This window comes from Neodiprion pinetum, chromosome 2, assembly GCF_021155775.2.
Source record: "Neodiprion pinetum isolate iyNeoPine1 chromosome 2, iyNeoPine1.2, whole genome shotgun sequence".
NCBI lineage: Eukaryota > Metazoa > Arthropoda > Insecta > Hymenoptera > Diprionidae > Neodiprion > Neodiprion pinetum.
The window spans coordinates 34,787,503-34,814,160 of NC_060233.1; the positions used below are offsets into that span (position 1 = coordinate 34,787,503).

The 26,658-nt window shown below is 33.6% G+C and overlaps 2 protein-coding genes across 6 annotated transcripts; one reads left to right on the plus strand and one right to left on the minus strand.

The window, feature by feature from the left end:
- The first annotated feature begins 479 nt into the window (after positions 1–479).
- Positions 480–15,016, plus strand: hzg (herzog). Its single transcript, XM_046612962.2, has 4 exons — positions 480–1,453; positions 3,309–3,739; positions 5,829–6,014; positions 7,220–15,016. The coding sequence occupies exons 1-4, from the start codon at positions 1,384–1,386 to the stop codon at positions 7,412–7,414; spliced, it is 882 nt and encodes a 293-aa protein (XP_046468918.1). The 5' UTR covers positions 480–1,383; the 3' UTR covers positions 7,415–15,016.
- Als2 (Amyotrophic lateral sclerosis 2) lies at positions 12,894–26,630 on the minus strand. 5 transcript variants are annotated; one of them, XM_046612948.2, is made up of 14 exons: positions 24,649–26,630; positions 23,866–24,438; positions 23,348–23,717; positions 22,720–22,761; positions 22,289–22,490; positions 21,954–22,134; positions 21,668–21,834; positions 21,453–21,562; positions 21,161–21,372; positions 20,479–21,051; positions 20,154–20,330; positions 19,875–20,043; positions 19,589–19,771; positions 12,894–16,147 (listed from the first exon to the last, which is right to left on the minus strand). In XM_046612948.2, exons 1-14 carry the CDS (start codon positions 26,334–26,336, stop codon positions 16,076–16,078), a joined length of 4,719 nt encoding a protein of 1,572 aa, XP_046468904.1. In that variant the 5' UTR covers positions 26,337–26,630; the 3' UTR covers positions 12,894–16,075. The 5 variants fall into 5 exon arrangements, with proteins under 5 accessions (XP_046468904.1, XP_046468905.1, XP_046468906.1 ...); XM_046612949.2 differs by having other exon boundaries at positions 12,894–19,468; positions 24,649–26,628; XM_046612950.2 differs by lacking the exon at positions 22,720–22,761 and having other exon boundaries at positions 24,649–26,629.
- Between the last annotated feature and the right edge of the window lie 28 nt (positions 26,631–26,658).

Here is a 26,658-nt window from a genome sequence, read left to right on the forward strand (position 1 = left end):
AAACTGCCCGTGAAAATACGTTGACAGCGGTAACAAAACACTGCCCGACAGAGGGCTGCTTGTCAAGCAGCGTTGTGGTCATGAATCATTTCCCAAAATAAGAGGGGCACTCGTGTTCTAAAGTACGGAACCGGCAGAGCGGAGGGTGTATAAATTGCATCTTGCTACGAATCACATTGCACGATCATTCATTAGTCGATCTTGGGCATATCCCTGCTACCAATGACACTTCGGTCCTGAACTTAGAGCATATACTATTGGAGGTAGTTACCCATCTCATAGACCACGCGATAGAAGCAGGCGAAGTGAAGACAGGAGAGAGAGAGAGAGAGAGAAATATTCGGGTTTCTCCACCTCTTTCACTCTGCATTTGATTGGCTGAGCAGAAACATATCAGCCAATCATGTGTAGAGCGAGACAGACAGGTTATAAGCGTTGGACCTCCAGTAGTATATGCTTCAAACTGCAGCTAATTCACAGTAGTCAAATCTCCCTAGAAAAACCCCACTGAGAGTGGTCTACAATGGACGCGTCAGCATCATAGACACAACACAAGTTTGCAAAGGCAAATGCACACATAAATAATAGTCCCGTGAGTGCGCCATGTAGACGCGTAGAGATCAACCATCTTGAGGTTATACGTTAGTAATCTTTCAACTGTGGTCTGAAATTCCATCGCGGTCCCGCCCCAAGTGTATCCTTGTTTTGGAGTATTTAGTCCATTCATGAACCGAAACCGAAAACTTGAGACGATGATTATAAATTGTCGTTGTAGTAGTTACGTACAACATATCGTATCGTAGTAACTGGCAGTAATACCCAGAGTTATACCGTGGTGGCAGTGGTGCGGGGATTCATTCTACAGTTTAGTGTGGGTTTGTGTACTATAAATAAACCTAATAAAGGGAGCTCGGAATCTTTTAACAATTCTACGAAAGCAGAAATAAAACTGATCGTCTGCTAAGTAAGTAGTGAGTTGAAAAGGTGCGGTGATGGTCGTTGGAAGTTGAAAAATAAGACAAGAAAAAAAAAGTATTTGAAGATTGATGGAAGTGCAGCGTTTCAACGAAGATAAATTTGAGTGAAAGTACATGAGGTACCCAGCGGCGTTAATGTTTGGGCTAATCGGTGCAGTTTTTTGGCATACGTAGTAATTCTTCACTGATAGATTGAGAAAAGTTTCGCTTCTATGTATGCAACTCTCTAGATAGTGTAGCGGTAGGTACTGTAGCGATTGAAAACATCGTAACCTGTGTGTCCGCCATTTTGAAATTACGCACATCGCTGCTGAAAATCGTGCGTGTTTTTAGTTGTTTTTTTCGATTGATAGTTACAAAATCACGGAGTTCACGATTGAGTCGAAGATTAACAACAAATGTTTAAATGGACGCATCGTCCATTATAACCCAAGTTTCGCGGGATGACGAACTAGGCCAGTTTAACAACGAGAAAGGTAAGAAACGAAACTCGCCTAGGTGTGTAGTAGGTATTGTTTTTAATCGCAATTTTCATTCGACACATCGAATTTACAACTCCAGATGCTTAATATAAAGAGGCCTTTTCAATCTTACACACGAATCACTATGCGTTTGATCTTGAAAATAGTTTAAAAAATTAAAATCACCTTTCGCATCGGATTGAACTTTACTTGTGAGGCAGGTATTGCATGTATACACACCTACCTTTTCAAATTCTTGAACAATTCTGACAAACTCACGGCTAATCTAATTCAACATTTGTTTGTTGCAAAGTAAAAATACAGTCATTTACAGTTCACCATTAGCAACATTTCATACAGATACTCCTTGTCTCAATTTTATTATACATATTTATTAAAACGCCCTTTAGTTACAAATATCTCCCTGTGCGAGATTCCGTTTTTCATTGTCAAATACTTTATTCAATTTAAATTTGTCCATTGTTACAAAACTTCGTCATTGATGTAAAGTTTTCATTATTTTTGAAAATGCTGCTTGCAATTTACATACCAGCCATCCTGTACATGTAAATAATGTTTTTATTTGCTGAAGAAAAATCACAATTCAGATTTGTCAATATATCAACGTATTTCATAACTTATTCATTTTTGCTGATTCTCATGAAAGTAAAAAATAAATCCCCAAAATATTATACCTTGTTTCATCGATCTGTCTGTATTTTATATCTGGTTTAGGAAAATATTTATCTAATACAAAATCGTAATTCCTCTGGCCTAAATACTTGCTGGTTGAGTGTAAACAAGAACTGCCTGAGGCAGATCTTGTTTTGTCCAATCTTGGCATAGGTAACCTACCAATACAATCTTATCACTTTGTAATTGATCAAAATATTCTTGTTTTCACTTGAAAAACAACAAACTTGAGCTCAAATTGGGTTATACGGTAATGCATTCAACAGTATGACTTTGTAATCATGTTACTTTGTACATATACCCAACAAAAACAAGAATACCACATTTATATTCACCTTATCACGTTAGTATGAAAAGACATTCAATTATTATTGTTATTATTCGTTGCCCGAACATATAATGACATTGAGCATGCTCTTTTTCTTTTCTGTCATCCAAAGTGACAGATTAGTATTTATCAATTGTTATGTAATAGGTTCCACCTTAATAAATACATGTAAGCTCTAATTGTCGGGCAGATTACAGTATGTAGGTCCAACCTTAATACTAGCTTAGTTAATTCTATCAATTATACCACATAAATGAGGATATTCATATTTTTGAGATTTATAGATTATTAGTTAATTAATTCATCAAGATTTAGTTATCATGCACGAATATATATCTATACATAATCGCTACATAGATATGAACATGTTAATACTAGGTCAGAATCATTTCATTTGAGTAGAATTTCATAATTTTAACTGATTAATACAGTCAATCTTTGATTCTCATTTGCCCATTTCAGATTGAAAGTTGTTAACTAGCTGTTCAAGTAATTTTTTTATGTTTTTTTTATTTTTCTTTTAACTATCTGCAAATATTTATTCATGCTTATTTGATTTTATTGAGAAATAGGCAATTGGAAAGCTGCCTAGCTAACATGACATCAATTGATTGGCCATGGCTATTAGCAGTAAAGATTAGAAATGATAAGAATTGAGAAGAAACCAGTAATGGGTAATTACATTTACACTGTTTGTTATGGAATTAAAATTTAACTTGACAATAATATTTAAATTTCAGTTTGCAGGCAATTCTGTGGAGTCTGCGTTATGTTTTGTAATCATTTCCATGCCTAGTTGAATGTTTTGAATTCTATAATTTATACTTGATATTTCAATTGTCCTTACAGTTCAATTACCAAAAGAAAATGAAGTTGCCAGCGGGACAAGAAATGGAAAGAAGCCAAGGGGGCGAGGCTTTCTACGGTCGTTGCTCTGTTGCTTGGGACGAGGACGTGGCAGTAGTTCGAAAAGTTCGAAAGCCAGTTCTTTGCAGGGTGATGGAAGAGTTTCGCCATCCCTTGGTAGCGGCTCCCCTCGGTTTTTATTACCCCCAGTTCGCCACCAGGACATGCATAAAAAGTGCATGGTGATTGATTTGGACGAAACGTTAGTTCATAGTTCATTCAAGCCGATTAATAATGCTGATTTTGTCGTACCGGTCGAAATAGATGGTACAGTGCATCAGGTCTATGTACTAAAGAGGCCTTATGTCGATGAATTTTTACAAAGAATGGGCGAGCTCTACGAGTGTGTTTTATTCACTGCCAGCCTTGCCAAGGTGAGTTTTACCTCACAAACGTCATTTTATTTATTCTAATTTCACAATACAAATTAAGGACTTATTCGAGTTGATTTAACGCATTTCCATAGATGGAAGGTTGAGAAATTGAGTGCCAAAATATTTTGAATTTCACTTTATTCAGACATACATTATTGTCTTCAAGTGTGCTGGGTGTCTACTAGCCTGAAAAACCCTTAAACTCCTCGAATTACTGTTGAATTTTTTTCCACAATAGAAACTCCTTGAATCTCGGGGAATTTTCGGATTTTTCTCGGAATTTTTGTTATATCTGACGAGTTTAAAAAAAATTTTATATTCTTAATATAATCCTTATTTAAATTCGAATTCAGGCTTGTCACCTAATTTAATTTCTAACGTGATGGTGCTACTGTAATGTGTCCGAGAAACACTTATAATTTCACAGCGTAACAGTACATTAAAATTAAATTAAAATTAATATAGATTATACATATGTATAAATTTCGTTGTGAAAACCTCATTACAAATGTCATAAAAACCCTGGAAATTGAAAAAAAACAACAGTCCGGAAACTCCTTGAATACTCAGGGATTTTTGAAATGAAGGATTCGTAGACACCCTGGTATAAGATAAAAATATTTAATGAATCTAGAAGGAACACTCAGGTGGTGAAACTATGAGTAGCAATTAAAATAATTTCACTAAGTGCATTGAATTAGTTTAAACAAATTCATTAAGATCTACATCGTTTTGATACTGAAACCTCGAGTAAAGTACACTCAAAATTTTGAAATTAAACCATTTTCTACTGTCAAGAATTTGCCATTTTTTATCTGAAGGTATTAGAATGATTGATTGTCATTTTTCCGTACCCAGACCCTTTGTATTGACGTGTTAAGATGGTTTATACGATCAGCAAAGATAAATTCAAGTTTATCAGCACTTGACAACCACAATCTACTTACTAGTAGCAAATATTTGTTTGTTTAATTTGGGGCAATAATTATACACTTTATTTATTCTAGTGATTCAATTGTTCAATGATAAATTTTTGGGTACCGTGAGCTGTGAATCACTGGATTAAACTTTATATTTTAGTTGACCAGTCGGATTATTGATTAAAGATTAATGTACAATTTCTAAATTATTATTGCTGTTAATCGTGTTTCACAGAAGTTAATCTATTATTTATAATACTATATGTAATGATAGGGATAATCTTCTTCCAAATAGAAACTAATGCATATTTATGATTTCATCAACATTCTAATCTGATATGAATTTTAAATGTCCTGATTTTTACTGTGAATTTTAAGTAGTGTTGTTTGACTGTTGCGACATGTATTGTTTCTATGTTAATCAGAGAAAGTCTACCAGATCTTTTCAACCAGTCAACAGTATTTAACTCTGCCTTATATTTTATTTAATTTTAGAGAGCAATAGCCAAAATGTTTACTTGCCCTTTAAATTTTGAAGCTTCAGATTCTTTCTTTATACTGTATATTTCTTCATAAGCAAGGCCAGCGTCTTGAAAATCATGAAATGCAACAGCTTCTTTGAGAGAAACCATATATGCTCTTTAATTGTTCATTGTATTACAGTAGTAGAGTACTACGAAGTTGAAAGAAATATTTAGCACTTGAAGTTAGGTTTTGCTTTAATTTTACCCTCTTTTCTTCTTGTTGGTACACTTAGAGCATTAATAGGACTGGTAGGACTCGTGATAGAATGATCAGTATCTATTGAAATAAGGGACAACAGATTGAAATTAACAGAATGACGCCAAGATGAAACTTCATGGTTTTAAAACAATTAATATAATTTATGCAAACATCTTACTGTTTAACTAGTTTTAAACAAAAATTGTCTCTGCATACATGCACTGATATCAATACTTTCATAGAGAGTTATTCTGAACAAAACCGAGCTGTGGAAAAAAATAGTACTATTCAATGGAATATGAATTCCATTCATTGTTACGTGTCACTTGTTTGTTAATTTATTTTTTTCTGACTAGCAGCTGCGAAATTTATAACCAATGTCTTATACAATGGTTTATAATTTAGGTACGAATTTATCACTGTTAATTTTCAACCAAACGTTGCAGTACGCTGACCCGGTAGCAGATCTATTGGACCGATGGGGCGTATTCAGGGCAAGATTGTTCAGAGAGTCGTGTGTCTTCCACAGAGGAAATTATGTTAAGGACCTCAACAAGTTGGGTCGAGATCTTCAGCAGATTATAATTGTTGACAATAGCCCTGCTAGTTACATTTTTCACCCAGACAATGCGGTAAGAATACACGTATTAATTTTGCATAAATTCAAACGAAATCTCAATTCTGTACTATATATTTTGAACTAACTGGTATAGAGAAGAACCAATAAAACTGTTCATTTCTTTCTCTTTTACTACATTCTCAATTATGTGTGATGATCTAAAATTGGTAAAAAAATATTTTCTGCAACTGCATATGAATATTTCTCGCTGTTAAATTTTACCGTGTGTAAAATTTTAATTACATGTGCATTCAAGTGTGTGACATGAAATTTTCTCGATTGATCTTGTCCTACATTGACCAAAATCATCGTTAATAGCTAATTTATAATTTCCTGCTTGGAAACACGTATCCTGGTATATTATTCAGATTGCCTATCTGTCAGCATAGGCAATACTTATTTCAACCAATCTCTAGAAGAAGTAAAAGCACTCTTGGCCCAAACTTATCTTCTGTCATCTGACGTACACATGAACACAATGCCTAGTGACCCAGAAACTTCGGGGAACCTGAGAAACCTCGAAATCCCAGGATATTTTCACTTCACAAGAAAATTTTACGGAATTTTTCAATAGTCTGACGATTCCAGATTTCGAAAGAATGCTTAATTATATGTAACTTGTACAATGCAAAAACAATTTGATATGAATTTTTGAATACAGACCGTTATTTAACGTGCATTCAAAGTCAACTAGGTGTTATTTCTATTTTTATTAGTGTTTGATCATTTTATTTACTGTAGATTGTGTTTGGTGTTATTTCTGTAAACTAGGAAAATTTGTCATCAAATGTTTATATTTTATTCTTTATTTTTAAAAAGAAACCATTTTTTGCTTTTCCGACTTTGTAACTAGTAAGATATTTCATATTCAAATATACTACGGACAGTGAGCACTAAATAGTATAATTGAGCATGGATTAAACTTGGGTGTTAGCAAGAGGGAGTAGATCTATTTCGCCAGTGCAATGACTTAGAAATTCTTCTTTCAACCCCGGTGAAATGAAATTTTCGATTAGGAAAACCTGAACACCGTAAAGAATAAGAGTCCACATCTTGCAAACATGGGGACCAAAATTTCGTCATTATAATTGATACATATCAAAAGACACTTATTTTTTAACGAGTTCAAGAGGTGATCGTTGCTTGCTAATTAAATTTTACTGACATAGTTTTACATTTCAACTATGATTTTCCAATGCGAATTTGTATTTTATTCAGGTACCAGTGGCGTCGTGGTTCGACGATATGACAGACTCGGAACTGCTGGATCTAATACCTTTTTTTGAGAAGCTCACCAAGGTGGATAACATCTACACGGTACTTTGCAACAGTAATCATCCCTACAACCAGGCTCCATCGACGCGACAAAATAGTCCAAGCCCAGTTTCAAGTCCTCCTGTTGTCAACTCCTAGCAAAATCAGTCATCTGGCTTAGCAACCAGTAACAGCATCCCCCAGCACTCCGTAAGGAGGGCTCTTATCCGAGCCCTCTACATCGCTCACTTGTTGTGTTACGGACAGCCAACTGTGCCCAGCTAGGTTACAGGCAGACTAGTATACACTCAGATTTGTTTACTAGTCCTGCGTAATGCAATTGAACATAAACGAAGCGAGCTTAGAACTCGGTGTAATGGTTCAATGTGCTTAACCAGCGTCTCTAGCTTTTTTTATCGACAGATAATGATCGCAAAGTATAAATATTACTTTGAGCATTAAGGAGTTTGCTCCTTTTTCTCATTGCCCCTGATTGTCAACTATAATACCTCTGTCTTGATTACGACCATCTACAACCAATAACCAACGTATTATTCTTTAATTCGACACTGGCTGTCTGCATTTCAATCCATTGGATGGGTCTAACACAAAAAGAAGAGTTTCAAAGTTTTAATCGATGTCTGAGAGGATTGAAATCAACTGCTTCAGCTGACAGAATAGCAGTCGAAGTTTAGAAGAAAGATGGAGTTATGCTTCAACGAATTTGATACTTGTTGCCACAATCCATCTCTAAAGCTTATCGAAAATCGGTACGTTTCTATTAGGAGATCTACCTGTGCTGTTTATTATACGGGTTGTGACATTTTAAAATACCGGTAGAAAATAAATACATCGTGAGATATTTTTGGACGTTGTAAAATGACGTGAAATGCATATGGTTTAAAATCAATACAGTTTGTATTCGATATCGGTTTTTCAAATTAAATTAAGTATGTGGAAATTTATAGGTAAAAGCTAATAACATGCGACCAAGTATCACCCTATAAGATAATACTGTGCTTTACCACAAGATTTTCCACCATTGTCTGAAAAATTGTGCCGAATTTATCTCAACTTCTTTCTGTCTTCACTTTTTTGGATTAAAGAAATGCTCAATACAATTCCAATAAAATTTGAGTAGCTTGCTAAAACAGTCGTAGTCAAAAAGGGGATGGTGAAATAAGATTGATAGATTGCTTTCCTATCTCTTGCGAGGAGAATGAATCAGTTTGAACAGATTCTACGAACGTATAAAGATTTGCTAATAGAATACTACTTCAGAAAAGTTAGAAATAACGTCGAGATGCAGATACTTGAAATTATAAATATTTTTTTCACACAATCAATTTCGCATCTTACAATTAGAATAAAAACACTAATTACTGATTTCTCATGTGCAACTTCTTTCAATGATGTTTTATGTTTCTAACACTAAACTGATACCTGCCCACATATTTGATTCTTTGGATTTGCAGAATTTGATCGCAGTTCTTCCATTCTGCCATACATGACAATTACATACATCTATACAGTGAAATAATCTATAATAATCGTACAGTTTAATCTCAAATTTCACTGCTGTTAATACCTTGGTTCAATCAATTGCGATCGGTATTATTTAAATCAGTTATATATTGAGAACAGTATGTCTTGATCATGAGATGTAACCAAATTGGATATTGAATATCACACATGATAAGTACTGAACTGCTCACTGCAAGTTATTTATTAAATTTACTTGTGAGGGCATATTAGACGTGAATTTCATCTATAGAGTGTTGATTATGACTCCTTCATATAACTAGCAGTATGAAAATGCAAATCAAAACTTGATCGGTCGCCTGATCCTTTCGAAATAAATCTTTCTCGTCCAATCTCACCTATTCTGTCTTTAAAAAAGTGCGAATTACTGTATATTAAACAACCACTGCAAACAAGCAATTGTGGACATGTCTGTCTTTCCATTCATGAAGTCATTTAATTTTGATAAACCTATAAGATTTCTATACATTTTGAAATTATTTTTGACAAAAATATCTCTGTACTTTCATTTGAATGATGATAAATATTTGAATTCGGTGCCTAGTTTATGTTGGTGATGAAGTGTGAGACACGAAAAAAATGAAAATAAGGATAAAGAAAGAATGGATTATTGAGTTTCTTGAAGTCGTAGAATTCTCACAAAATTCTAGATTTCACACCTTGAATTTAAACCGTAAACATAATTTCTAACTATCTACATAATTATTTTCTCTTTTTTTTCCTAGCACATGTAATTTCCTAATTCAAACTGTAGCGCACGATTTTAGCCCATTATTCTCTTTAACGCGATCGATCTAGTAATATATTGGCCTCCCTGTTCAAAATATGCCAATTTTCCCCCTTGATCATTTTGATTTTGGTATCTATTCATAAATCTCCTATGACTACAAGCAATACATTTTTTCTATAGGGAAAAGCAGGCTATATAGTACCACTCTATACTCAATGATAGCTCAAGCAATGTATTTTCTATAAAGTGGTAAGATATAGCTTACTTTTCCCTAACTTCTATTTATTACTAAAATATGAAATTTGGGTAACTATCTCTCTATGTAATTTTCATTCATCGCGCCAGTGCTATTTACTAAAAACATGTGTATCCAAAAAAATTTCGCCTACAAAAATAGAGTATTACAATGATAGATGCGAAAAAATTGAAAGCATCAAGGAAAAATGTGAGAAAGTCTACATAATATGAAGATCTATGTTGCCTTTTAACAGATTGTGGGTGGATAAATTGCAGACATTTACTTATTTGATTGTGAATCAACAATAGTGGGCGATTTACATGACAACAATTGAGAGCTCTATTAAATAGTAACTATATTCTTACATTCATAAATAACACCGACTGCGTCTACACGTGTATGAAATTCAGTCTACGAAAGTGTTACTACTAAATTAGATTCATGCCATGGTGTACGCGTGAGAGAAGTATGACTGACTGAACTTATTCTGAAAATGTGAAAATGAAACTATTTTTTCATTATAATTTGTTCACAAAATCTAATTTAAAAGACTAAAAAAAGTATCAATTTGACTTACTTCATTCAGAGCTATGCTTATTGTGGTCTAAATTTCTATTTTATTTTCAACTTCACACAACTAATTACATGACACTTATATGTATGATATTTAATTTTAATAGTAAGCATTTAACGCAGTAAACGAAAACTCTGTTCAACAGGACAATTTGAAATCCGTCTGACTATATAAAGTACTGTGGAAAAGAATGTACAGCATTGATGGGTGGCAATAGTTTCCACATTAGGCTGCTGAGTATCAGTGGACTCAAATTTACATTTTTCGATGTCTCATCTGTGTGATCATTTAGTATGTAAATTATCAAATCGATTATAATTTTTAAATTTCATAAATCTAGAAATACTAATAGAATTTCCGTTCGGATCGTTGATTTTATTTCTATACAACTGATGTTTTGTTACATCAAAAACCAATATATTATATACTATATACTATATATATATATATATATATATATATATATATATATATATATATATATATATATATATATGAATAATATGCAATCTTTAGTTGCAATCATCAATTTATGAACATTTATTATTTATCCATTAACCATTCTTTTAATGTAGTCTTTGGTTTTCACTCTTAATCATTATAGTCAAAGTGAAATTCCTTTGTCCTCGTATACATAAGCCATTTGCGCCTGATAGTGAAATTCATTTCGTAAATCACGATTGGTGCGATTGTTAAATGTACAAGCATTCTCCTTCATCCAGTAGAGCCTCATTATTGGCAACTTTGGTAGTGGTAGTGGTGAACAAACTGGTGTTAACTGTTCCGTCAGCTAGTGTCATGGGCACACAAGAGGGAAATGTGTGACACATGTGTGAGAGGCACGTCTTTCAATGGTTCTTCCTGAGCAGTTATCATTTATCAGGTTCTACTGTATTTCGTTTGATCTGCCAAAGGTCACACAGATAGATGAAAGTCCGGACATTTTTTGGCAAGATTTTCCAAGTTGGGTGCGTGGAGTTTTTAGTTTCACTTCAATAACCAATATTCGATAAAAACTGTCGATAAAAACTTGCTTAGAACTGCCGGTTGTGGGAGATTTAAGAAAACTTAAGAATTGATACATAAGGTGAACAACAAGAGTATCTAAGCCGCTGACAGGTGGCTAGAACTGTGCAAATATTTGATCATGTACCGAAGTTGTGACTTGGCTATGCAGAACAGCAAAAACATTGGACGAAGTAAAAGATAGAGTAATAACAGCGCTATGGCGAGAAATTTCTACATTTGTTTAATCTACGTCAAAGTTATAGATATTCAATTTTCGTTTTTCCGCGCATATCATTCTCTCCCTTCAGGGTATACTAATCAGATATTATTACTTTATACTGTATCGATATATGATAAATAATAATTATACCAATAAATTGAAATCTGAAAGATGTAAAGATTACGTAAAAATAAGTGACAAAAAATAATTATTTAGTTGGAAGGACATCCTTTCAGGTAAAATTAATAATCAATATATCATTCATATTACATATACGATTTTATTCGCAATCAGAACTAATTGCCTATAAATTTTCAAATCATCATTCAACCCGATAAACTTGATTCTTAATATCAGGTATAATATTATTGGCAACAATCTTTACAACCCACAGATTTCTGAAATACGATTTATTAACCATCGTATACGTACACCTTATACCAACAAGGCAAAAGAAAAACTTATTAACTTACTAATTAATGATTACTATATTATTACGTTAGAAGTCTTTATTCTCAGCATAGTGCTGTGTACAGATTATATTATATTATATTGTATTATTATCTCGATTAACTATATATTATTCTAATTTTAATTCTATATATCAAGTAATTAATTATAGGCGTATATTTGTTTAGTGGATTATTGTCGGCGTTGCTCAAGAGTATGAAAAACATAAGACCGAAAAGAGGAAACAGTTTTACAAAAATTTACTGCAGTAACTGATGAGTTTTCTATTTTAAACGCAAAGTTTTCCATTTAATGCTGTAAATACTGTATTATAGTATCATAATGATAAAAAAAAAATTTAAATGCCAACGACTTGAATAATCGCTGAGCTCAGTTTAAAGAGGATTGAGAATAATCGAAAAATGATATTTCACATGGTCCCAAGAATTTAAAATAATTCAGGGCTTTTCATAATCAACATATTGTGATAAAAATACCTGAACGAAAAATTCAATTCCCTTATATTCCTGAGTAGCTTTTATTTCATGACATTTGGTGAAGCGGACTCCAGCAGGCCTTTTGAGGTGACTGCGTGCCTGGTGCTAACTCCGGTAGGTTGGCCCCTGCGGTACATGTTGGGGTCCAGGTTCACGGAATACTAACGGAATTTATTTATAAACATAATAGTAATCATGTTTATAAATAATAATTGACATGTCTCATGTAGTGTGGGTTTCCATGGACAGTAATGTATAATATGTAACTTTCTTAACTTACCTGTTTGTACCAAACATGGAATAAGGGCAGAAGTCGAATCATGCTAGATGTTTTTATCCTTTCTTAACTTGTAAATAATGAAAGTTTTTTTCCAAGCTACTGTTACGTAATACCCAATCTGAGAAGGTTTTGAAGATGTTATAATGTTTTGAGTTTTGTAAAAAGGCCTTCTATATTCTTTTCATTTCAAGTGAAACTATTTTTCCGACTTACGCCCCATTCGATCCATCTTATGAATTGATGGTTCTGTCACAGTATTGGATTTTCTGTTTTGTTTCTTTTTTCTCGTATTATTTTCATACTCTTGGCTAAGATTACGCGTTGTTTGTCTTGTGCTCCCTAATATTTACACTATCGAAGACATTGACTTATGAATTTTAATTGAATTTTAATCTTTTTTTTTTTTCTCCCCGAGTTGAAACTTAATACTGAGAAGTAAAAAGGTATCTACACTTTTGGTTACTGATAATTGTTGCGTATACATTTTCTGATGCCGAAATTCTAGAAGAATGATACCCTAACATTAGTATTATTATTTCTATCATTATTATTGTTGTTCAAATGCCCAAATGCCTGTAAAAGAAAATACTTATAATTTTGCTGTTCTCAAAACCAATATGGGCAAATCTTAAAATGCGAAATAGAGTATAATCTGTAAATGGACAAGACTCCGGTCAATGCATTCTTCATTCAGCAGGGGATGATGTCAGACAAAACGCTGAAACCGTAATGTTTTTTATGTGACAAATGGTTTGTCTGTGAACTGTAGAACGTAGATCACATTGTTCTATCATAAATCTGTGACGTAAACCTTTTATGTAACAATACCATAAAATGAGAAACTTTTTATTTATCCATAACAAAAGTCGACGTTTCGTGAATATGACGTAAATCAAAAAAGAAAAAGTAAAGGTATCAGGCAATTAACAGAGCAGCCATTATTGATACAACTTTTACTTTTCGACTTGTTTTTCACACATAGGTTTGAATGGTTTAGTAAATTCCAATACTATGTTATTACCTATCTCTGTAATTTGCATTTGGGCCTTCACTGTTAAGAGTAACTGGAAAGATTGCTTTTCATAAGGACATTTCATTACCATCAACTGAGTAAATTATTTGCTTATAAGCGTTTAACGTATTAGGTGTTTTTTTAAAACACTGCTTCTTAAAATAACGTTTCCGTCACATTGCATACTTTAAGTGCATATGCAGTACTTCAGAAAGTTTTGTCTTTTTATGCCAACAATTTATGGCATGAGTGAGGTATAGATATGTGATATTAATTATATCTAAACGTCACCCATCAGTCGTTGATTTAAGAATGCTTTTCAATGGTTTTTGATATCTGTTGTAGTATGCGCAGCGGCAAGTCTAAAAATCTTTCTTTGGTAGTATAAATGTTAAAGTAGATGGGGAAAGCTGGTGCTTCCACGGTAATTTATTCTCGTTTTACGTGAACAGTGGTAGGATTAAGCTTTTTGCTCAATCTGATTGTGTGGCTTGTTTATATATCGAAATGAAAAGAAATACGGGGAAGAACGAAAGGGAGATAGAAAGAAAAAAATTGAGTGGAAATATAAAATCTAATAAGTGCAATAGTTGTTGATAATTTTAGAATGATTGCTTTTAAATATATTTACAAGGATTTAATACATGTTACATGTATTGAGTAAATTCAACAAGATACAATGTGTAGGTGTAATACCCGATAGCTGAATGACGATGCAAGCGAGTCATCCCTTTTTATATGCGACATAAGATTTATAGAAAATGAAACCATGAAATAAAAAAAAAGTTATAAAGCCATGGACTATAAGGATTTGAGATGATATATTGTACAAAATTTTGTCATAAAATGTTTTTTAACGAAACAAGAGAGTTGGACATATACATATATAGACAAAGTAACAAATTGCCTTGATTTGTAAATAATCCTAAATAATTCTTTCTAAGAATTTATCATTAAAGACTTAGTGCGCTACTCGGATCGCAAGAGTTTACTGTTTCTAGAATACTTTTTAATAAAAGTAAAATGAACCGGAAAGCAGAAATGAATCTTCACTACGATGATCAATTTTTTATATACATTAGTGTTGCAACAGAAGAAAAGCTCGTGGTACGAGTAGCAATAGAAAAAAATATGTAATCTTTCCCACCCCTCCAATATGTCCGGTTTGCTCTGTGATTCTGTGTTTAATAAAAATATATATATTTGATAATCTTGAAGTTATATATTTTCATTCAAGTATTTTATACAAGAGGTGTCCAATGCTTCTAAAAAGCTTTTCTATGTCAAATTTGCCCTTCAAGTAAACTGATTCATTTAAAATTTCGATATACAAGAAAATATAGCATAAAAACGCGGGCTTTTGAAATTCAATGATGATATAAATCAGAAGCATAAATATGTATGCACTTGATTGTAGTTTGAGATCAGTTTTTTTTCTCTCATAATAGAATTTTTTTCTCCCTGGTAACATACCTCACTGCCAATCAGGGCTCCAAATAAAGGCTGGTTATTACATCTTCCAGGTGAAATTTACATTCTAGCTAAGTGTTTTAAATATTCTGAAAGTTTACCTGGAAGGTAACTTTTTCCTGAGAGATGCAATAACCAGGCCCAAGATACTTAAGTATAAGGCGAAATTTAGTTAGGGGATCGAACAACTGTATATTAATATGTTAATAATTGTCCAAGTAATCAATTATAGATTTATAATCTAGTGAAATCTAATTAGACATTCCGCTTCTGCAAAAGGATCTAGAATTTTCAAATCTTCATTTTCTGCAGTCAACCTATTTTTGATTCTCAGTATTGCAGAGAAAATAAACCGTATAATACATGTTACGGATTTCACAAAATCTTCTGTATCAAGAAAGAATCTTCAATGTTTAATTCATTCATTACCACATTGATATACAAATGTGGAAACCAAAACTTTATCTTGGAGTATATAGATATTCAATAATGTGATTAAGGGGATAGAAATGATTACGCACAAAATATCCAACAACAACAGAGATTTTTACTAACAATAATAACACAAAATCATAAATACTAGTCTCTGTATCAAGATACGTAGTACTTATGATTTTTTTCAAGGAATGTTATTTTTTCACAGCATAATTATGGTGTGGTACTCTCGATGCGCTATTTGCGTATAATTCAGTCACTATTAGTATGCTTGAATGGTGTAGGTATACATACGGAATTTTCACACTCACTGGTAACATGCTTGAATGGTACGCAACTACCATATAAATCATGCGAACACATGTTATTGTATGTACTGTCTCCAAAAATGTTCTTGTAAAAATTTAAGACTTTCTGTAGATAGAATGCCGCATACCTTGAAAAAAAAAAAAAAAATTTCTGGTTACTGTACAACAGTAACAAGTATTATGCGGTAATTAACACACAGATTAAGACGGTGTTGATTGTCATATTTCAACGCATATGGAAATTACTATAAACCAAGTTTTTCTTGCAACTAATGATGACAAACTATATACTTATCCATAGACTCTGATTTCTCATACTTCAGGTACATGCTTATGCAATCTGCAAGTAAAATTGCTTGTCTTTGGGAATTGAAAGATTATTATTATACTGTATGAATCCCGATATGCTTAGTTCGGTACACTCTATACAATTTTTAATTGATTTCTGATACTTGGACACATTGATAAGAATGTAAGCAAGGATCTGGTTTAAATATAAAGAACATGCAGAGAAGTAGTATTGGCTCGATCCAGTTCATAATTCTCTTCATTAAAGAGCATCCAGAGCAATGGTGTATCACAGAATTGTTATTGCATAGTTTTTAATAAATTGTTATTGATATTTCATATAGATTATTTACTTATCAAACAATCGTTCATGTACTTATCATATACTCAGAGCTGTATTAATGTCTGGTTATTTTAAAAATTGCATTGCCTTGCAATAACATCAAAATAATGGTAAATACCATTTTAGCGTGTACTCCAATGACTGAAGAGCAATTAATTATATTTCAATGTTATAATTAGACCCTTTCGTCAGGCTCCACTTTCTTCATACTATGTAATAATTTTACAGATTCACCAGGCTGAGGATGTTACAAATTTACTATCCTGAAGAGTTCACAGGTATCAAATTTGATATCTAATTACAGAAATCGCAACTGAAGTTGGATTGTGTGAGCAGAGAATCCAAAAATTTCGTAAAAATGAGCAACCGGTGTTATTTAAACTGTTACGTTGAAATTGGTCTGCATATTACATAAATAAAATAAATTAATAAAAATTCTATTTTCTATACAATATCATTGTGCTTGTGGGTTGGGAATTTTTAGTAGGGATATATTAGAAATTATTTGATCATACAATTTTCTGGACTCACTTCAATTACTAAACACTACAATATTCCATAATAATAATAATAATAGTATGTTAAGTATATATATCAATTGCTTTCTTGCACGTGACATGTATAATGCATTCATTAGTTTGGTAAAGAATGATGAGGTCATTCAAAAAAAAAAGGTAAGTTATTAACTTGACATCTAGGCGATAAGTACATATTACTATGACGCCAGTATATATTTAATTCAAGTTTAATAACCTCATGCACAATAGAAAGTTATATACTATCAGTTATGCTCATTTTTTAAATTTTTATTAGACTCCTAGAAACGTATTTCAACTCGCTGTACGAATATTATCCATAGTGAAACTGCGTACCCCAAGTATTTATTTCTCTTCTTGTCAATAATACAGACTATCAAAATTCAAGATACCAGTTAATTCAAGATTCATTGGAAATTGATGCTAAAGTTCAGAGTTCATCCACTCTATGATGATTTATTGAAACTATCGAGGTATTATTCATTGCCCTTAAATCATTAATTCATCGCTTTCTATTACTGTAGATACATCAGCTATGTAGAGTTGAAAATTTCAACAAAAATTTGCTTCATAGCAATTATATATTTATGAGAACATTAAATTTTAAATAATTTACTACTATTTATATTTTTATAAAAATCCGTAAACAGCCGGAACAGTGTGTGTACATTAGCGGTTACGCACGCCCTGAGAATCGAAAACGTGTCTAAAGAAAAATTCAACAAGTTTCTGTATTATTTCAGAGACTTATTTTCTCCACTATTCCATCTGGCATTAAGATAAAAATCTATATAGCAGATTCTGAGTTGTTATAGATGTATCGAATTGCAATTTGGAGCAGATATCATAGTTACTGTCACGATTTATAGCCATGAGCTAGCAAAAAATTTCACACTACCACTTTACGGATACAAAATTTTTGCTTATTTGATCCTGCTGATTATATTTATAGGTGCATAGGAAGAAGTGCGCGTATTAGTACAGGTATATGTAAAGTTAAGTAAATGCTACTTAATACTGAACAGAATATATCAATAAACATTATCGCTGGTGCAATTTTGCACATGCGTCCACTTGGTAATTTGCTACTAAAAATAATCGAAAGAAAGGGATTGTTTTTATAATTATGAGTTGATCCATTTTTTAATGTTACTAAAAGAGTTTAAGTAGGCAAGTGGATTTTGAGCTACAGGAATTATACGCAGTCATCAATAATTATATTGGACGTCCCACGAGGTCTTGACTAAGATAGGAAATCATGTGTCAGATCTGTTCCAAAGTTATTTCAACCAATCCCGTTTGGGGTATGATGAAATATGTATGTTGTTTTGGAAGCGCCATGCATATTTGAAATTCAAAGAATAGGCACTTTCGAAGTAATGAATTCTGTCATATCTCCAATAGGATTGGTTGGAAAAATTAAAAAACAATTAGAGGTTTGTTTTGTGACAAGTGTTTCCACATGCAAAATATTTGAGTGGATCTGAAACATTATCTTCCAATCTTGATTGAAACCTCGTGAAATGCTCCATACATAATGTGTCAACTTATGATGAGTGTTTCAAGATATTCTATTTTACACGAAAACGAAATTTTAGTATGATTGAAGGTTTGATTATTAACATTATTACTATTATTTAAATATAATTTATTGTTATGCGAATCAATTAACTAAGATCTTAAAATTTAAGGATGAATTGATTTCAATTGTCAATACTTTCTGTACATAAATAATTCTCTTCATCCTAATTTTTCAATGATTTTTCTCGATACTGCAGCATTGATTTTAGTTTGTAATGCGATATAATGAGCAATAATCATCAACGTGCATTAATGAGGAAGTAAGATCGGGAAGACGCATCGCACTAAAGTGTTCTTTTTATCTTTTTCTTCTATTCTAAAATCGAAGAAATCTGAAACCTTTTTTATGATATGTCAATTCTTTCCTTGCATTTCATTACATATCTATTTACAAGTTATAATGGACCCTAAACATTAATCAAAGCTTTATTGGAGAATATCACGACTTGGTATCACATCGAATGCAAATAAATAAAATATATATACATGTGTTTATGCTTATGTGTCTGTACGTGTGTACATATATATATATATGTATATATATATATAGGTATGTTATTCTGCCTTCAGAGCTGAGCCTTGGCACCGTTATTTGTGCAATAGGCTCATGATTAATTTTATTTATAATATTTTTATTACGTGCTTTCTAGCATTCAATTACTCATACTCATTTTTTCTTGAAGAATTTGGTAGTAGCAAGCCTGCAAAAGTATATGCATATGTGATATACAGAAATCACGTGTATGTAGAGATTATAAAATTTAAATCCGCTATTCTATCTTTAAACCGGTATACAAATAAATAAATAGTTGAACTCTCACCTTCAGTGTAGTGAACATGATCCCGAGTTCGCCGTTTTGTAAGTAAGGCTCCATAAAGTCTTCGATGAAGTTGATTTCACTGCCAAGTTGTAAAACACGAGCTCGTACAACAACAAAATGAAAAACTGGAAATAATTCATCCATTGTCCATAGGTACGTGGAACCTAGCTGTCTTTGAACAACCTGAAAGTACATAATTGTTCGTTAGTTATTACTAACAATAAAAATAATAATAATCACAATATTACCAAATATTTAGATCTTTGAAAATAACAGATTTTCTTACTTGAGTCATCTGTTCGAATGTGTTTCTAATGACAAGTAACTTCTCAAGTGGAGAAAAAGTTGTTTTCAGTTGTTGCAAGGTTTCAACAGCATCACCAAATAATTGCTCTGCATCATTAGGCAGTGGATGTTCACCAATATGATTAGTAGTAGCACTCTTCCAAAATTTCCTATTGTCACCGATTTATATGAAATACTTCAATATCATAGATTACTGTTATCATTAAAACGACTTCATCGGAGAAACGTAAAAGTTATCATTATGACTTTATCGACTTACGGGTCTATGCCGAGAAACGCCATTAAGGTAATATCTGGTTGTTTGTTCCACTTCATTAATCTTTTCCAATAAGCATCATCTTCTTTTTTGTTATGCAATGCATATAATACAAAAAGCGCCGAATGTACACGAGGTAAAAGTATAGGGTGAAGAATTGCAGCAGCACTTACAACTTTGCTATGGAATAAAATATTCAAAGTAGATAATTAACTCGTGAAGTACTTCACGTTACATGAATAAAAGAACATGCTCTAAAGTTGAACATACCCCTCCATTTGTTTTGTGCTTTTAAATATTGCTAAATTATTCATTCAGTTATTCTCACCTTTCCTCGCTGTCTTCTGTTTCTAGTATAAGCTCTTGACCTCCGGGTGGTAGAGCTGGAAATAATAAAGTAACCACATGGTAGATCCTCGAGGTGATGCTGTGTAACTCAGCAACTGCATGACTTAGCAATAAAGGATGTACTCTAACGCCTCCGTAAGTAGCTGTGTATGCTGCTGCTACTTCAGTCAATAGTGTACCAAGAGGATGATGTAAACTTTCAAATGCTTTTATTAAATAATCATGCACTTCATCGTACGTTTTCAGATTCAGACTATCCCATCCAAATTGCGGTATTTTTTCCAACTGATTGATATTACTGCGGTCTTTCTGCCTGCAAGTACTGCTACTACTGTTCAAATCTCTCGCTATATCCTTTCTTCGTTGTATAGTATCTTGATGTGAATTTGTTATAACAACTGCAACATTCTGCCAAACTCTTTGAGTTTCTCCAATTTTATTGGCTGTAGAGTTATTCTTAGAGCCTGGTTCAGAAACCCCAAGTTGTTGGTAACATTGCCTAAATATTGCTTTCCACTTTTGATCTGGTGGTACACACAGTTTGCCAAAAGATCTGAAATTCCGGTTATAAGTTCGAATATAATCGTACACAAGCAGCGGCAAGGAAAATGTATGAAAACAGTTTTTGGCAAGTAGTAACAAGTAAGGGAACTACTACATACGTTGGTTTAGCATTTACATGGGAGCTGCAATTGGCGACATTCATGTGCAACGTAGCTGTGATTTTTACACCTTCGTTCCAGGCACCATTCATGTTGCCTTCTATTTTATCACCGCTACTAAAAGTCAGTGTGCCTTTGCCACTGAAAACACCAGCAGATCTAAATTCTCCTTCGTAATGAGTGCCATCTTCAAATATCATCACACCGTGACCCTGAAAATGTTACACAATATAATGATTATTGTTTTGAATTTTATTTAAAGAAGAATGAATTTAATATTATCATTACTAACTGTCAAAATATCTTGCATAAATACTCCTTCATAATAAATCCCATCCAATGTCACGATTAAGCCACATCCATGCTTCATATTGTTATTCCATAACCCTAGGTACTTCTCACCTGGAATAAGATAGGTGTATTATTAAACTAAATATGCAATCTGTGTGTAAACTAAAAAGACTTACAATGTAAATTGTCCAAACATTTTTAGGCAATCACTCTTACCAGTTGTGATATCATCCATAACCCCGTATCCTTGTTTTAAACCAGCGACCCATTCACCGATGTATATAGATGCAACAGATGCCATGAAATGGCCTTCTTTTTTTATACCGTGTCCATGCGGTAAGCTATCCTTGAAGTGTCCCTCATAAATATCTCCATTAATATATCTGTAAAATAGATGAACAATATTTTGTAAACTGCAAGTTTAATTGGAAGCTTGAACATTGTTTGAATGTGGAAATCATTTGCATCATTTTCTCTCTACATGTTAGTCAAACAAACATACTTCATTGTACCATAACCATTTTGTTGGCCGTCTTTCCATTGTCCTTCATATATTCCTTGTGTAGGTATTTCCATTTTCCCAGTACCATGCATAATTCCTCGATGAAAGTGTCCTACATACATCCGTCCATCACTCCACTCTAACTTTCCAGTTCCATGGGGTTTGCCATTCAACCAACGACCTGGGTGAAGTACCAGTTCGAAAAATAATCATAAGGTATTTTATATTGCCATACTTAATATTTAAAGTTCCCACAATTTATTCAGCTATGAACGCATTTCTTTTAAATTATTGAAAACTTATATTGTTTAAATTCAGAATACTTGGAAACGGACCGGTATACTTGGCATCTTTGTAAAGACTGTGCTTTGTAAATGAAAATGAGCTTGATCGGACTAAGGGTGGAACATGTCCCACCACTCGTAGAAGGCTGCGTTTTATTGCAGTTTGTAAAGCTTGTAGCCATTCTGTACGTTCGGCAGGTGTTGGCGTATACAATACTAGACTATCTTCTGGTGTTGTTACAGATAGTGCATTCTGAAATACCATCAAAATAATTGTTATTAATAATAGTGAAAATCATACAATTACTTTTATTTTTTTAAATTTTAAGACGGGAAAGCAGTTAGCAATATAACGAGTTTATAGGATTTGAGTAAAATGTGCACATGAATCTGATCACTTGCAATTTCAGTTTGAAGGGAAATGAAGTATTGAAGAAATTACTAACTACTGTCTGATTATTCACAGAAATTTGCATACCCACCGATATCAATCCTTTTCTCGTCAACTTTCTCCATGCAACATGCTTCTCCCAACAGAACAAAAAAAAAAGTGTATCATGTCAATCCATACCAGAAACATGCAATAGCTATGCAACTTCGATGAGACCTTCAGAACATTTCAATATAATGAAGAAAAATATGAGAATATAGTGCCATGAAAAAGTTGCAACAAAATCGTCTGTCATCATGAGAACACCTACAAAGGATCTGTGATCCAATTTGGAATTATGATAATTGTGTTATAATTGAATCTGTATCAAGTTTGAAGAATTTTGAAATCCTTTTATATATTAACCTTGAAATTAATTTTATAGTTGTTATAAAACTTCTATTACCAGAGCCATTGTGGACTCATCTTAATTTGGATAATCGAAGTACTTGGATAATGCAACCTAATTAATAAAAGACGTTTTTCAGTTACGAAGAACATTAATGCACTTGCACGTCAAGATATCCTTGGATAATTTAGACTACTAGTTAACATAGCTTGGATAACACAGGTGTATACCACTCTGAAACTAGTTCGAATAAGCACAAACTAAAAGGTAATCAAGGCTCTACTGTAAATCATTTGGATGAAGAATACCGATTTTCTACTTCATTCTCTACCTGGACTGCATCTGTATCCTGTAGAGGTTCCACCCATAGTGTAGGCAACGGATGAACAGTGTGTGATGTTCCATTAACATGGATCAATATATCGGTCAACAGTACGAACCAGTGGGTAGAAAATCTTCCGCAGTTTAATACAGATATTGGATGAGTTCTGGATTCTCTGATTAATCTTCTATCTGGGGATCTCAACAGTTCAACCAATTTACCTGAGCTCTCCCAAAACTGTTTGGTAGTCTCAGCTTCTTTTAGCCGCCTTTCTTGCTCATCACAGATTTGCTCCCATTTACCGAGTGCTTCTTGGAGCCTTTCTATTCCTAGTTTAGGCCCGTTGATCCTTATTAGGCTGTGTACCATTGCTTTATACCTGTTCATGATATATAAAGCTGATATTGCTTTCTTTAAAATTTTGAGACAAATAATAATAAAATGAAATGTTATTAATACTAACAGTTTACGAAATAAAGAACAATCTAACTATTGTGTAATAGCTTAAATACCTATTTGCAATATACCTGTTCAGTCTGTTTAAAGGATGTTGTAAAGCTAATGCTATTATTGCTTCATTGTTAGCTTTTTTCGATTTACTTCCTTTAACTTTGTCCATGAATAAACTAATCAAAGTTTGTGGTACGTCAATTATTCTGGCTATGTGTGTAAAACCACCCAAAGATACAACGTCACATATTGCATTTAGATAATGTTTGTAAACTGTTATGTACTCTTCGATGCTTGCAACTACTACAACCTCATACGCTTCCCCATTATGGTCATAATAGTCCCACAAACTGAGAACATTCAAAGATGTAAAACTAATCAACTCCGTGTAGCACTGACACAATGTTTCATACACATTGGATTCCTGAGTTGCACCCCCTTTCTTTTGAAATGGTTTTATTAAATTTTGATAAACCATTAGCATTTCTTCCAGAAATATCTGCTCATTCGTAAGGTCTGATGAGATATCACAAGCCGGCTGATTTATCATAGTGCAACAACTATATGATCCTGAACTTAAGATTTGCTTTGCACTGTACCCCACAGCATCTGGGATTTTTATTTGTATAATTTCTCCTGTTCTTTCAAGGCTGTAAATATTTAATTAAAAGTCAATGTCAGATTAGCGATGTAATTTGATAGTTAGAGGAGCAAAGGATTCAAGTGAACGTTCATAGTATCAGGTAAATAACATTACATTCAGAGATGTTGTAATCGAGAGATCTGAAACAACTAGTGAAATATAATGAAAAATTGGTACTGATAAGAAACATGGATCAGAATAATATACTTTGACAAACCTATATTTTCCCATCAATTGTAATCCTGTGGATGTCATAATTAAAGTATGATTTTCTCCGGCAGCCATATCTCTAACTCTCTCGGGTTGGGATGAACTTGGACCACAACTAAACAATCTGGGAGAGCTCTGATCTGTCGGTGACTGGGGTGTGACTTGGAATGAATTATTCCTCCCCCAAGCATAGGCTCTTCCATCAAGCGTCAGAGCAAGCACATGGTAACTGCCACATACAATTTTTTTAATCCCTAAATTATGAAACTTTTCAACCAAAATTGGTCTTGGCCTCTTAGTGGTGTCCCCAGTTCCAAGTTGTCCATATTGAATGTCGCCCCAAGTCCAAAGTTCGGTAGAAAGCAAGCTATTGCCAGCACGGACCAGTGTATTTATTCTTTCATTCAATCCCTGTTCGGATAGTTCACGGTCCGAAGTACCAGCACTTGATGACCATGGAAACTCTTCGCAGCGAAGACTGTTTGCCAAACTAGTAGCTGTTGGCTTGGTATCTCCCGTGACACCATCTTCCAAACCATCCTGACCACTATCTTGCGCCTCATTGTTGTCTGAACTGCCGCTCATGTGTCTGGATAACGTGACGACTTTGTCACCAACGGTTTTTACTCCTTCATAAACAAGACTTGCCATATTTGACACGTTTTGTTTTATTATTCTAGTTGGCCTGTCAGCGCATTCGGCTAACAGTTCCTCACCAGCATTTCCGTACGAAGAAACCCAAGATAATTGCCTGGTTAAGAACTGCCTGGCAGCTTCTGTGTTTATAAAAATCACATTCTTCTTCTCTTCTCGTTGTAGTTCGATGGGCAAACCATCAGAGAAATTGTCACCATTTGTCAGAGTTTTTGAAAGGTCATCAAATCGCTTTTCGTCATCAAGTAGCAAAGCATTGTCATGATCTTTGCTAGCTGTTGAAGGGGCGCTGGTGGAATTTGTAGAGCGATCTTCACTTGATTGTCTCACGTGAAGTCCCAATGGACAAGTGTCCGTTGACGGCTGACTAACTGGACTTAACATTACGTCACTGACACAGTGGGGACAAGAACTGACAAAGACTTCTTCCTCCAAGTCATTTTCACTATCAGTGTCATCTTTCATTGTCCTTATAATTTTTCTGACAAGCGCGACATTGAAATTTGCTCCACATGCTACACTGGATACGATCCGACCATCAAAAAAGGTTACCTTTTTAGGCTCAGAAGTCTTAATGTCAATCTGTGGCTGGTCTCCATTGGCCCAGAGTTGTCCATTTTCGGCAATGAATAACATTGCATTATCGCTGGCTGCAAGCGATTTTACTTTGACAGATTCATTATCAGCTTTGTAGCCATGACTACAAGATTTAGGCTCTTCTCTCAGGGTGATGGTTTCAACATGCGTCATATCACTTGGATCTATTCTAAGGACCTGTCCAGCATCATTGACAATAAACAAATAGTCAGAGTTAGTAGCGATGTCCATAGCGTAGAACTGAACTCTTTTAAACGTCAGTAGTGGACAGGTTTCAGATTCTAGATGTGTGGCAGCAACTCCATGGTAGAGATTATTTGTGGTAGTAGAAACGAATACATGATCCTTCACAGTTACCAATCTGCATATCAGACCACTGGGCTGATCACCGAAAGTATATAATATCTTCTCAGGACCTCTCCACAAATACATATACCTCTCCATTGTTGTGTTAGCACTTTGCTGGACTATGGTTAACCTCCAAAGTGACGTAATATTGGGTTAATATCTCCGTATTTATTTTTGTCATGATAATGTCCACCATTTTTCGTTCTCCTTAGTAATCTGACGTTTGCCAGGACTTGATTTACTCCGTATCATCATTTGAGATACGACCTTTCACTACGGATAAACACATTCGATGGTGATGTTGAATTACTGTGTTGAAGAGGAGGGGAGTGATTGTGACAGGGAATTTTAAGACACGCCTACTTTTCTTCTTTTGTGACCTTTTCAATAAAATCCCGGTGGAAGGATAAGATAATTC